Here is a 14,999-nt window from a genome sequence, read left to right as displayed (position 1 = left end):
ACATATACATCATATACATTATATTTAAACAAGAATACGTTAGTAAGTATAAAAACTAAACATACTCTTACCATGTGATCCAGAAAAAAAATCATAACAACTTGAATGAAATGTTGCCTGCTTAAGAATATAGGAAATAAGTAATAATGTCTAGGATGTTTCATTATTTTTCAACATTTATTGATTAACACCTACTATGTTACAAGTCTGTTCTACGTTTGGGATGAGACAACCATATTGTTGCCACAATCTTCCTAGAATTCCATTTCTCAAAGTGTTATTGTAAATTTTGAATTATTTGCTTACTTCTCACTACGTTCAACTTCTTAAACTCATTTCTCATCCCTGGTGTGCTTTAAACGTTTGTGTCTTCTCAAATCTTTGAATCTGATCCTCATATCTGGCTCCTGATTGACACTGACACAGACGTTACCTATCTTCCTATCTCTAACTTGTGCATTCTACTACCTTAAACTTGTTTTTTGAAAGACAGCAGTCTTCCCTTAGCAGCAAAAGATAAATTGCTAGACCCCTAGTGGATGCCTTAAATCTCAGTTAGTACCAAACCCTATATACACTTTTTTTTAAGCTATATATTCGTACTTATGATAAACTAATAATAAAATAGAAAAATTAAAGCAATACACTGTAATAAATGTTAATGAATGTAGTCTCTGGCCCTCGCTCTCAAAATATCTTACTGTATTCCACTCACCTTTCTTCTTGTGATGATGTGAGATGATAGGATGCCTATATGATGAGATAAAGTGAAGTGAATGACACAGTCATTGGGGTACAGCCTTAGGCTACTATTGGACTGTATGTTCTGGGATCGGTGTAACTATGCCTTACTTGCAGTAGGCTTGGCATAATTAGTTTCAGGGGATCCTTTGCTGAAGTCTTCTTTAGGACCAGTGCTTTGTGGCACAACACATTGCCATCCATCGAAACACATTTTCTGTTCATGTCTTCTACTCACAAATGTAATGCCTTTGCTGTTTTAACTAAGTACTTATTATGCGTTATGGCCATAACTTTTGTGGTTTGAGGTATGACAGCCAAATTAGCATAAATTTCTTTTTCTTTCTTCACAATTTCACAGATAGATTTTTTCTTACCATAGGTTTTAGCAAGCTCAGCATACATTTTTCTTCCCTTTATTAAGTCAAGAACTTTTACAGTTTCACTTAAAGTACATTACATCTTCTCTTTGACATATCTGAATTGCCAGCATTACTGTCTTGAGTTTTGCAGCCCTTATTAAGTAAAAGAATGTTACTTCAATGCAATCACTGCTATACTGTGACAGTGCTCTGATAACTGAGATGGCTACAAAGTGACTAACAGGTGGGTATCACAGACAGCATGGACACACTGGACAAAAGGATAATTCATGTCTCCGGAGGGATGAAGCAAGAAGGTGCAAGATTTTATCATGCTACTCAAAACAACACAAAATTTAAAACTTGAGTGGTTTATTTCTAGAATTTTCCAATTAATATTTTCAGACTGTTGACTGCAGGTAATTAAAACTGTGGAAATTGAAACCACACATAAGAGGGAGGGCTACTGTACAAATCACTCACATCCCCAATAGGTATTTGATCTTTGTCCTAGTGAAACCAATACAATTGTCCCATAGACTGTTCTTTTGGATAAACATAGAAATTGACCCTTCTGATTTTAAAACTTGAAGCTTACATTTGTTTTATCTGAGTTCCTTCCTCAGAAAAGGCCCTTCAGGCCTCTCAAAAAAAAGAATCAAGGAACTGAAATTCACCAGATCACCACATCCTGACAATGAGATGCCTGACCCCTCATTCATCATGACTGCTTTGGTGCCCCTCCCTAGTTACCATTTTTTCTTTTACACGTGGTTACATGGTTTTCCTTGGTATATAAAACCTTAGTTTTAGGCATTCAGGGAGATGGATTTGAGGCTAAGCTCCCATCTCTTTGGCTGCAGCACCTGATTAACGCCTTCTTCCTTGACTATATTTATTATCTCAGTGACTGGCTTTCTGTGCAGGAGGCAACGGGATCTCGACCCAATCCGTGGTGTTTCAGTATCACCTAGCATAGGATTCCTGTTTCGATCACTAATTTTAGTTTATATGGTAGACATTCCCACCAAGTTCACAAGACCTCTGATTAAAAATACTAATAAAAACAACAAAAGCAAAACAATTATCCTGAACTGGTAGTTTTTAAAAACAAATTATGTTTGGTTACCTGGTAAAATTTGGTAACAGGGTAAATTTAACCTTTGTTTTTTGCTAGAAAACACATTCTAGTCTTCATATTTTTCACCATATTTTAATATTAGGGAAACTACTGGTAATGTCTAATATTTATATTGAGGTTTAAATAATAGACCTTAATGCATTTTCCTATTCCATCCAGAGCTAAATAAGAAAATGCTAATAAGCCCAGGCAATGTTTCATGCGTCTAAATTCTTTGTCTGAAGTTCAGATTGTATTTAAGCCCATTTCTTCTTAATGGATCAATGCTTAGATTGTATTTAAACTCAGTTCTTAATGAATCAAAAATGGATCTAATATCCCTTTTTGAATGAGTTTCTTGTGAGGTGATAGAGGAAGGGCCAGTAAGTATATCTATATTCTCCTGTAACTTATAGTTTTAGCTCTTGCTTAGGCTTTTTGTGTCTTGACTCCAATAATCTGATGGTGACATTTAGACAACTGGTAAGTCCATAAATATTGATTTCCATGAATTGAGTTTCTAATGAGATCATGGCTAAATTGGGAAACATTCAATTTTATAAGTTTAGGTGGCCCAAGACAGATTAAAACTGGACCTCACTCAGAGCAAACATAGGTCCAGATATACTTATATCAAAACTGTTAGTTCAGAAAAACAAAAGAATTTCCATCTCATTTCATTGTATGTGAAATTAACACCCACAAAGGAAGATAGCAGTATTGGCTTATATGTCTCATTATTTATTTCAGAAGTCCTAATTATATTCCCATCTCTCTCTGTACTAGTGCACATGTAACTTCTTTCTTCAGAGATATATCTTCCTTTTCAAAATATATAGTCTTCTTCATACAACCTCTCAGTGCAGCAAATTTTTCTTGGTGAGGAACATATGTCTATTTGCTTTTCACTATCAAGACAGTCTCTTTTACAGTGACCATAACATTTGGTGCAACGATCAGCATCCACCAAGGTACATGTGGTTACAGTAAAAGAAGAGTAACTGAAATTACTAATCTTTTATTTAAGCATAGATTACTTCTGATTTCATAAAGTATGATGTGTACATTGTACCAAGTTTGGAAAATAATAATTAACATATTATTTAAAACTTCATGACATACATTATGGATATATTTTTTTCTTACTGTAGGTTTTAGCAAGCTCAGCATACATTTTTTTTCCTTTATTGTCAAGAATTTTTACATTTTCTCTTAAAGCATATTACAACTTCTCAAAAAGATTCAAGATATTTTTAGAGCGACAGGACAATTTATATAATCTTTCAGTTATTTTTGGACAGTCATGTCATATCTAAAGTCTTTAATATTTTAGGATTATGATAATGTGGGTTACATCTTTTAATATTTATATGACATGTCCTTATGATAGTTGTAAAAAAGTTTAATTTTAGGGTTTTGGTACTGTCACAAAAGTGTATGCGATTTTGCCCCATTGAAATTTTAACTTTTATCTCTTTGTGTTTAATACTTTTCCTTCTTTTTATAAAATTTTTAATATACTTTGTTGGTTATATAATTGGAATTTAAAAAATTAGTAAGTGTAAAAGTATTTAAAAAATATATGGTGGATAGTAACATTTATCTGTCATATTTCTCACCAATTAGTCTTCCTTAGTTGTTGTTTTTTTATATTGTTAGTTATGGATTTTAAACAATAACAGTTTTATTACAAGATACATAAATATTCAATTTAAAAATGTAAACAATTCTGTATTTTTATATGCAGAAATGTACAAAAATCATCTATTTTAATGTATTATTCTACCTTTAAAATCAGAAATTCTTGCATAGATGTTTTTCATCATATTTTATTTATTATAATATTTTTCTCTTTATATGAACCATATTTGTCAGATATGTAGTTAACTTCGTTTCTTCTAAATGATTAAATAATTGTTCCACACTGTTTATTAAAATCTTTTCTCCACCTCTTTAAATAATTTTCACTGTATGCTTAATGTTGTTAGCATATAATAACATTAAACATACAGTGAAAATTATTCTCACAAACTCTAGATCTCTTTCAGCTATCAGTTGCATTTTATGAATATAGCTATGGATTTTTGAAACAAAAGCAGCTTAGATTACAAAAATGTATGATAGAAAAATCATGTACTTTATTATATTTTATTTCTTTATGTATAACCTTTAAAAGAAAATAAAACAAACTTGCAGAAGAGTGCCCAAACATAAATGCTCAGCTAGGAGTGTTATTAAACACTAGGGACCTATGTACACACTACTCAAGTCAAGAAATAGAGCATTTCCAGCACACTTGTGTTCCCTTCCAATTACTATTCCTTTCACTCTTGTTTCTGAAAAAAAAAAAAAAAGTCTTGATTTTTGTTTTATTTAAGTCTGCTTATTTTAAAGCTTATGTGAATGCAACAGTACAGCATATATATTTTTACATCTGATTTTATTCACTCACAATTTTGTTTTTTGAGATTTGTTCTTATTTTTCATATCTGTAGTTCTTTCATTTTCATTATCATATAGTAGCCTGTTATATACATATACTACATTTTAGCCTTATCTACTGATGAATAATCAGGTTGTTTCCAGTTTTTGAATACTTTTGTACTTGACTTTTGGGGCACATGCTCAGGCATTTCTGTTGGGCATATCCCTAAGGGTGAAATACAATGGTAATGTGTCTGCATAGCTTCAACATTAATAGATAATGCCAAACATATTTTCAAATCGTTGGTGCTAACTTAAACTTCAGCAGCATTATGTAATAGTTTCGGACATCTAAAACCTAAGAAATGCTTGATATTTTTAATTTAGTAATTATGATGTGAATGTAAAGATACCTCATATATCTCAACTCATTTACATTTCACAATAAAATGTCCATTTTTCCAATTACTGAGAAAATGTAACATATTTTCTTATGTTCATTGACCTAATAGATATCTATTGTTTAGAAAGTGATCAATCTTTGGTTTCCTATTGGGTGGTCTGTCTTTTTTATATTGTTTTATGTATGTTCTTTATATATTCTAGTTGTGTTCCTTTTGTGTGCTAAATGTATTACAAGTACTTTTCTCAATATAGAGCTTGCCTTTTTTACTTGATGTTTTTTGATTTATAAAAATTTACTAGTTTTAATGTAATCAGTATTATTTTTCTACTGATTAAGAAATCGTACAACTTGTATGTCAAAATTGTTAGTAATTTATTTTATGTTAACTTGTATGGCTTATTGTTTTGACTTTTTTCATGCTTGCATCTCAGGTTATTTGGAATAAGGTTTTGGATGTGATAATTTCAGTTTCTCTTCATATGGCTATGCGATGAAACCAGCCCTATTTATTGAAAAGCTTATTTATCACATTGTTCTTTAGTGCCAGCTTTATCTGTTTCTGGGTTCTCTATTCTCCATTGACTTATTCAAAAATTTATATGTAGATAATTTCTGAAAAAAGATAGATCATAATGAATCTGGACAACAACAAAAAGAAACAAAATCTAAATGTTTCTAAATTGATTAAGGGAATAGAATTCATAATTAAGTTTTTATAAAGAAAATACCCAGCCCAAATAGGTTCACTGTTGAATTCTAAACATTTAAGGAAGAAATAACCCAATTATACACAAACTTTTCCAGATAATAGAAAATAAAGGGATGTTTCTAACTTATTTTATGAGATCAACAATACCTGCTATTAAAGCTGATCAGGATATTACAAGAAAGAAAGTTAAAGGTGAACCTCACTCATGAATACAGATGAAAAATGTCCTTTGTTCATAACACCCTCACATGATCATTTTGATATCTGTAGCATATATACTAATATCTCTGATAAAGTTTGGTTTTGCCTTTACTTTTTCTTTACAGTTGTGTCAAAGCTTTATTAATTTTGTTAGTCTTTTCAAAAAACAAAATGTGGCCTTTTTATTTTCTCTGGTGTCTGTTTCTGTTTATTATATCTAATTATGTCTTATGTGCTTGTAACTGTCAGTTTAATTTGATTTTCCTTTTTTAACTTCATCAGTTAAAATTTTAGTTACATTTTTAACTTTAATTCTTTTTAGATAATGGATATAACTGTATTAATTTCTTGTAAACCCTACTATGAACTTTGATTTATCTCATTTTTATTACCATTCAGTTCAAAATATTTTCTTAATATCCATGGGCTTCATTGTAGTACACATTTTTATTATTTAAAAAATTGATTTATAGGTGCATTGCTGCACTCCTTTACTAATGTATTGACTACTTTGACAAAGATGTTAGAGCTACAGATTCTTCACTTGCCCTTCTATTCCTATTGTACCTCAGTGCTCAGTATATTCTAAGACTATATCTTGAATCATCTTATAGATTCTTTTATTGATATTCCAAGAAATATACACTGCTGTTCTCAGTTCATTCATTTTCTCTGGGGTCTAATTACTATTAAACCTTCAGTTCTGAGTTTTAAAAATAAATTTAATATATTATAGCTTTCTTAAGAATTTAAATATCTAGAAAGAAAACTCAGTCCAAAAAAGATGAAAGATCTTATCTTCATTATCTCATTTTATCTGCATATTAATTTGGAAAATGATTTAGGTAAAAACACCAGTATAATGAAATTACCAATGAGAAAACCAAGATTCAATAAAATCAAGACCCTTTTTTAATTGATAAGATTGCATAAAAATTTTTCCTTTTACAATTAATAATTTATTATTTCTATTTCTAGTGAGAAGTTTTACACAAATATAACACAGACATCTATTTTACCTGGTAGAATGAAGGTCACATAACACAGAAAATGGAGGAGATAGTAAAAGATTCTCATTCTGTAGAAAGAAGCTTTTGAAAAATTTGGTAACAGAATATAGAGACTAGAGAACTTTCCAAAAAACAAATGGTAAATGTCAAAATACATTTACTATTACAGTTTCCTAGTGGAAGAGAAACTCTCCTTATCCGGAAATTGTTTTAATTTTGTGTACCTGTCTCTGCTCCAGTGACTATGGCTGTGGGAAGAATTACCCAAATTGAAAACTCTAGAAAATAATTGAGCTTTTAGGAGGAATCCCTCTATGAATGATAGCTGTAAACATGGCATCTTCATATCATTGGTAATTAATATTTAATGATCAACACAAAGGGGCATGCATAGAATAAATTTAAGGTAAATACTTATTTACTGCTTTAGAACTAAAACAACTGAACACTGTCCATTAACCTGTTGATTACTTTTCGAAATTTACTGTAGTCACTAATCTGGTGTGTCAATTCATCAATATGCCTGTATATCAAAAATTCTTAATTATATCATGTTATCCCATTAATTTTCACCAAACTTTTCATTTACAAGACCCAAATATTAAGTCTTACTTTTGTCACTAATTTCTGTTACATTTTTCAGCTGCAACTTAAATATTCCTGAAACTCTTGTTTTCCTAGTAAAGCTCCATAATTCTTCATTTTTTTTAACATTTAAATATTTTATTACATGCACAGAATAAATAATGAGAAGATACTTTAAAATAAATAGCAGTAATTTCCTGCTCTAACTTCCCTATTTTCAGGCCGTCTGGTGATTACTAACATAAGAATAAGGATCTGGTTTATTATATTATCTTGTCTTACCAACCAGAGTATATTTCTTGGTTTCTATTAAGAAAACTACAAATTTAGATTACTTACATTTTTTTCTAGGCTATCTTAATCAAATATTTTGAAATTATGTTATTTTTTAAAAAATATTATAGGTTATCGTCAATAAAACACTAATATTTTTCCTACCAACTGTAGTTGCGATATTGTCTTCCTCATTTAAAATGAAAATATTAGCCCTCTTGCCTATTACTCCAGCATTTCTCCCCACTTTTCATGTCATTCGTTTGTTAAACATTTCCTTTTGTCTTGTGTAAGATAATATGTGTACTCTATGTATAATTAGGATCAAAACACATGCTTTATTTTTAGACTGTAATACAATAAGATTTATCAATTATATTGCCTTTTTCTATGTGCCCAATATCACAAAACTTAGGTTAATCAAAGAGAATTGCTCTTGGTTTCGAAGTCAAGTTGACATTATTATTAACATTATTACTATCAATAATTTCTTTTTTATTTTTCTTTTCTTATATCTTAAGTGTTTTTGTTTTTATTTTAATTAATGATTGGTTATGTCATTATTGAAAAGTATTTCTTCCTGAAGTTTTCTTTGCATATAAGAAGAAAAAATAAATAATAGGCATTCCCTATCTTCAAGTTTATCTGAGTAGCATAGGTGATTCCTGAGAGTGCTTCATTCTAAACCTGCCTTTCTGAGTTTAATATGGATTTTGTGTCTTTTTTTGGTGGTGGTTGTTCCCGTTTTTCTCCCTCCAGAAATGTTTGAAAAGATTTTTAAAAATTAGAATTTCCGTGCAAAAAATATTCTGCCCTCACATTTAATTATTTGGGTGTTATATCTAGGTTCAAAATCATGTTTCTTCAGAACTGTGAAGCTGTTAACTCCACTAAAATCTGGATCCTGTCTTCCTGATGAAAACTCTAATGCTGGGCTAGCTCCTTTTAAATGTTTTGATTTGTTTCTCTCTTGATGTCATTAGGACATTGGTTTTTTTGATTCAGTCTCCCAAACTTTACGATTCACAAATTTCTTGGTGTAAATTTCTTATGAATAAGTTATCTTTCTGGTATTGATGAGCTTAAATATTTCCTTGGATCTGGGAAATTTTCTTATCTTTCTATATTTTTTTCTCTGATAAGTTCTTCCCTCCTAATTTGTCTATTTTCTCTCTTTTGGGGCTGTTTTTAAGTCAAATATTTAGCTATTTGGCTATAATTTTATCTTTTCTCTCCTACTTTTATGTCTATTTGTTTTTTATTTTAAATAAATCTTTTACTTTTATATTTATGCTTTGCATTTTAAGCAATTTTTTTGTGTGTACTGAAAAAGAAATATTAGTGTCCTTTTCTGTTCTCTGATTATTCTTATGCCATAGAATAATAGACCTATATGATAGATGTAAAGGCTTCTTGAATCCCTCAATAAATACATTTTAGAGAGGTTTTGTTTGTTTGTTTTATATTACATTATATTCTTTTCCTTGGTCTGTTTTCTCAGGGTCTAGCTTTCTGTTTGTCTTTGTGATCTTAGATATTTATGCTGCTTACTTTACTAGTATGTTGGATGAAGCACTGAATTATATTGTAGGATTTCCTTGGTTGTCATGCACATCTTTTCTTCTCTGAAATGGAATTCTTTTGGTAAAGTCTATGAATGTGAGCTGAATGGGCTTTCTACTACAAGTAGAATGCCTTAGGACTCCCTATATCTTGAAGAAGAAACCTTGCTATTTTTCCGGAGGCAAAAGTTCCTATACCAGCAATCTTAGCTCTCTCCACAGGATTTTAATTATTCAATTCGATTGTAACTTTATTCAAACAAAACTAAAAACTTCATGAGGGAAGAATGGTATCTCTTGTTTTATAGTGAATTTCCAAGATGCAACATTTTTATTAGAATACATATTCCTAAAATGGAGATATAATCCATTTGGATTTCTTTGGCATTTATGTAAAAAGTCAATTGATTTTACATATATTTTATATACACATTAAGGTCTATTTCTGGGTTCTATGTAATGTTTCATTGATCTATATCTTACTCTTTTATGTCAGTACAAAATTCTTTTGTTCACTGTAATTAGTAAAACCTGAAATCGGGTACGATAAATTTTCTTAGTTCTATTATCTTCAAATTATTTTGGTAGTTTTTGGGTCCTGTAAATTTACATATCCATTTTTAAGTCAGAGTGTCAATATCTATTTTTAAAGCCCTTTGGAATTTTTGTTGGGATTCTGTTGAATCTATATATTAATTTGATGAAATTTGACATTTTAACATTTCCAATATGTGAACAAAGTTTATCTTTATATTATTTATGTGTTTTTAAAAATTCCTTTCAACAAGGTATTCTTCAGTGTATAGAGAGGTCTTTTGTGTGTGTGTGTGTGTGTGTGTGTGTGTCTAATTATGAGTTAGATATAGTGAACTCCAAGTTTCTCTTCCAAGAGTCAATATGTCAGTATGTTCAGCTCTCTTATTCTTTAATTTGCCATTTTAAAATTTAATTTCCTGCTTCTTTTCTTTTACTATTTGGAATTATAATGATGGATTCCTGAGTGTGACATTAATTTACATTTTATTCAATAATATTTTGTTAAGGAGTTTTGAATCTGTATTCGTAAGGATGATTTATCTGTAGTTTCCTTGTGATTTATTTTTAAATATTAGTATTAGAATAATGCTGGCCTCCTAAAATAATTTGGGAAATGTTCTCTTCTATTCAGTTATACAGAAGTGTTTGTGTTATAATGGGTATAATTTCATTACTAAATATTTGATAGAATTTACCAACGAAGCCATCTGTAGCTAGAATTTTTGATGTAGAAAAATTTTTAAGTATAAATTAGTTTTAAAAATAGACATAGGATTATTAAAGTTGCAAATATTTTCTTGAGTGAATTTGAGTAGCTCATGTCTTTTGAGGAATTTTTTCATTTCATGTAAGTTGTCAAAGTTTTGGCATAAGGTTGTTTGTTATATTCCCTTATTGTTCTTTAATACTTGATACATTTATAATGATATCTCCTATTTTATTTCATATATATATATATAATTTTTATTAGTACTTTATTTTTTTAAATTGTACTTTGGGTTCTGGGGCACGTGTGCAGATCATGAAGGGTTGTTGCACAGGTACTTACATGCAAGGTGGTTTGCTGCCTTTATCCCCCATCACCTATATCTGGCATTTCTCCCCATGTTATCCCTCCCCAATATCCCCACCCCCTGCTGTCCCTCTCCTAGCCTCTCCCAACAGACTCCACTGTGTGATGCTCCCCTCCCTGTGTCCATGTGTTCTCATTGTTCAACACCGACCTATGAGTGAGAAAATTCAGTGTTTGATTTTCTGTTCTTGTGTCAGTTTGCTGAGAATGATGGTTTCCAGATTCATCCATGTCCCTGTAACGGACATGAACTCATCGTTTTTTATGGCTGCATAGTATTTCATGGTGTATATGTGCCACATTTTCCTTGTCCAGTCTATCATTGATGTGCATTTTTCTGATATTGATAACTTGTGTTCTATCCTATCTATCTATCTATCTATCTATCTATCTATCTATCTATCTATCTATCTTTTGGATCAATCTGGCTAGAGGTTTCTGAAGGACAGTTTTTACTTTAAAGAATCAGCTTTTGTTTTCATTTTTTTTTTTTTTTCCTGTGTGTCCATTTTCTACTTAGTTGATTGCAGTGCATGAGAATTCCAATTTGTCCTCCACATCTTCCCAACTTTTGTTATTATCTGTTGTTTTAATTATAGTGGGTGGGATGTGGTATCTCACTGAAATATTGACTGGCATTTCTTTGATTGCAGTTAAAGTAGAACATCTTTTCATACGCTTGTTGAACATTTGTAAGTTTTCTTTACAGAAATAGCTATTCAAATATTTACACCTTTTTATATTGGGTTATGTGTATTTTGTTTTTAGTTGCAGATACTGTATTCTTTATATATTAACAGTTACCATGGCTGGGAAGCAGCCTGTTTTCAAGGCTACTGTGGAGCTAGAAAGTGGGGAATGGAAGTAAGGCAATTAAAATCTCATTGTTCTTACTGAGATTCAGTAACTTCTTTTGAATAAAGGCTCCTTGGATTTTTTGCAAGTCTAGTTAATTTACAGAGCTCTTTATAAAGTGGATTTGCACAATTTTATGACAGTATTTTTCTTACTTTTATGGAGAAGCAGATTTTCTGAAACCTTTACTCCATTTTTCCAGAAGCCCTGCCCATAATTTATTGCTTATTGCTACTTAAAACAACAACAGCAACAAAAAACAAACGAACAAAAACTTCTCTAATTTGAAAGTTAAGCTCTGTTATGGTTAATATTCCTGTGCAATAAACTACTCTGAAAACTAGATGACTTAAAGCCTTAGAAAAACACAACATTTTATTACGCTCATGAATTATGTGTGATGAAAACTAACAGAACATAATAGGGTATGAGGTGGCTTATTTTCTTCTATGTCTGAAAGCTCGCCTAAGAAGACACAGCCTAGGAGTGATTTCATATTGGCTAACTCCTTCTTATCCTCCTTTGTGGGTTCCAATTTCCACATAGAATTATGTAAATCCTATTTCTTAGGACTTCAGACTTTTCCACATCAGTCTATAGCTTTTTATTGGGTGATTTTATCTCACTGCTTTAGTTAATGAATCAACAAATCTATATTGAAAGCACATTCTTCTTTCTTGTGCTTTACACATGAGTATAGCAGGAAGTGTAAACTTAATATGTCATAAGTGTTTCTTTCCAAGTTTGATCCTCTTACTATATTTTCTAATGAGTGATCACATTGTTAGGCAAATATTTCAAGTAAGAAACCTGCAAGTTGTCTCTTCCTCTTAAACCTAAATTCACTGAAATTCTTTGTTTTCTTCTAAGTCAGAACTCTGCCCTAAATTTGTATACTGTCCAGATTGTTGTTATAGATTTAAGTAAGAAATACATTCAGTGGATACTTTAAATTCTGAATGCCAAGTTTTACCGATGCTTTATAATTCATAAGAAAGTTTATGTTAAAAGTATTTTAATATCATAATAGAAATTAATGTGGAATGTGGAAACTTGGAAACCCAATGAATTAACTGAAGACAAGGACAAAAACAGAAGCATTCAGTGTTGATGTATAAGATGAGAGAAGTTAAATAAAATTCTTGAGGACCAAGAGAGAAGACCTTTGAACTGGTATGCTCAAGATTGATTATAATAGTCAGCTCTGGATGTTAGAATTAGAAGTGACTTTTCTTTTTATCTTTGAACATTTCTGTATTGTTCTAAATTTTCATATCATTTTAAACTTTAAAAAGCTCTTAAAATGTTTTAATTTGCTTTTATTCTGATAATAAAATAATAAATACATATGTAAAACAATATAATAATATAAAGAAGTAAATAAATCACCCATGAACTCATCTCTCCAACATAATTACTCTAAAGGCTTGGTGTTTTTCCTCCTGCTGTTTTTCTTTTATGATGTATTTTTACATGGGTAAGGTGTTAATAGATTTCATTTTACTCTCTTTTCATTTTGGTTAGCTCTTTCTTAAAATTATTTTTATCAAATTCTGCTATTTTGTGATTAGTATCTGTATAACTTTGTGTCCAAGAAAAAAACACATATATATGAAAACTATGAGAAGGTACATAAAAGAAAATAAATATTTCTTTACCAAGCAAATAAATAGGACAGAGATTAAGAGTAAAGGATCAAAAGTACTCTGTCACGTGGATGGAAATAAACTTCTGCTGATCTAATGAAGAACATGCTATCACTCTTTTTTTTCTTTTTCTTATACTAAGCCAATATTGAACTCACTTACTCATGATATAATTGTGTAATCCAGAAGGCCAGAGGTCAACCACTTAAATATAGATTGATAACAAAAATTCATTTTTATTAATAACATTGTTATGATGTAATGTTATATAGTGTTATATAATTATAATTTATTTTTGGTGAAGTTTAGTAGTGATTTTGTTAATGATTGGCTTTTTGTATTCCCGTACCACGCAGCAGGGGTTAGCACCGAAGTAATAATACACATATTCCCAGCTGTTGCATTCAGGCTTGCAAGCACCATAAACAAGTTGACATTCTTTTTTTCTCTCTGCAACTTCTCTTGTATTTTTCTGTGGAACTAGGAAAAAGTAGCTATGACATAAGTCCAGATTTAATATCCTTAGATACAGAGATGAATAAAGTAAACTCTTTAAAATGGAGAATTATACTATTCTGTTTCTGAATCATGCCCAAGCAACACTATTGAGATTTTTCCCTTTATCAGCTGGTTCAATATACTTATTTATCCAACAATACTGCTTTTGCCACTAGCTTTTTAAATTATCGTTTTGTAAATAGAATATTTAAAAATATCTAATTTGTGTATGCTTCTTCAAATGCAAAGAGAAAAGGACATGGAAGAAATAGTCTACATGTTTTGTCTTTTAAATAATCATCTACCTCCAGCCCCTTTTTTCTCGACCCCTAGCAATCATTCTGTTGGCTGTAAAAAGCTTAATTTTGACAGTAGCCACAGTACCAGTTTGTACAATTGATTTTGAAAGTGAAGGCAGTAGGAAGTATCTAAAAAGTTATAGTCTTATCACACAAAACAACAAAATACATAGATTTAATTCTACATCTTGTGGAATTTTTTTTTCATTATTTTCTCCACTACGAGTTCTTCTCATTTCTTCCTCCATGAAAAAAACAGACTAACTTGCCTTAAAAGCAGTTCATATGAAATCTCCTAACAATAATTTGTTTGTTTTTATTATTTTTGGAGTAAAGCATTGATAAGAACATTTTGCCCTTCACATCTTTTTTATAATAACAAATATTACCTGATGGACCACAAGACACAGTGAAGACAAAGTTCACAAAAATACAAAGTATCTTCATTGTTGATGCAGTTACACCTAAGCAAAGTTGGGACAGAGTTCAAAATGTCTCAGAGTTCAAAACGTTCTTTGGTAAAAGAAACAGGGGCTCTTGTTTTTATAGCGTTCTTGGAGTGATTACAATTCTGATTAATGTTGCCTTTCCAGATTGAGTGCATATTCATTAAGTATTGTGAAATAGCAAACAAATGTAGTAGAGAGTTTAGTGCTGTTACAATCTCAGTGAATCAAACATGAATTCATTTTCATTTTT

General features: G+C 30.5%; 2 protein-coding genes across 2 annotated transcripts; both read right to left on the bottom strand.

The window, feature by feature from the left end:
- Positions 1 to 3,049: 3,049 nt before the first annotated feature.
- On the bottom strand, positions 3,050 to 7,040 carry DEFB114 (defensin beta 114). The gene is made up of 2 exons (XM_021665429.2): positions 6,983 to 7,040; positions 3,050 to 3,204 (listed from the first exon to the last, which is right to left on the bottom strand). The coding sequence occupies exons 1-2, from the start codon at positions 7,038 to 7,040 to the stop codon at positions 3,050 to 3,052; spliced, it is 213 nt and encodes a 70-aa protein (XP_021521104.2).
- Positions 7,041 to 13,792: 6,752 nt separating this feature from the next.
- On the bottom strand, positions 13,793 to 14,747 carry DEFB113 (defensin beta 113). The gene is made up of 2 exons (XM_012441535.2): positions 14,690 to 14,747; positions 13,793 to 13,983 (listed from the first exon to the last, which is right to left on the bottom strand). The coding sequence occupies exons 1-2, from the start codon at positions 14,745 to 14,747 to the stop codon at positions 13,793 to 13,795; spliced, it is 249 nt and encodes an 82-aa protein (XP_012296958.2).
- Between the last annotated feature and the right edge of the window lie 252 nt (positions 14,748 to 14,999).

Source organism: Aotus nancymaae, unplaced genomic scaffold, assembly GCF_030222135.1.
Source record: "Aotus nancymaae isolate 86718 unplaced genomic scaffold, 86718_ANA_hifiasm-v0.15.2.pri h1tg000040l, whole genome shotgun sequence".
Classification (NCBI taxonomy): Eukaryota; Metazoa; Chordata; class Mammalia; order Primates; family Aotidae; genus Aotus; species Aotus nancymaae.
This window is presented reverse-complemented; position numbering and strand designations above follow the sequence as displayed.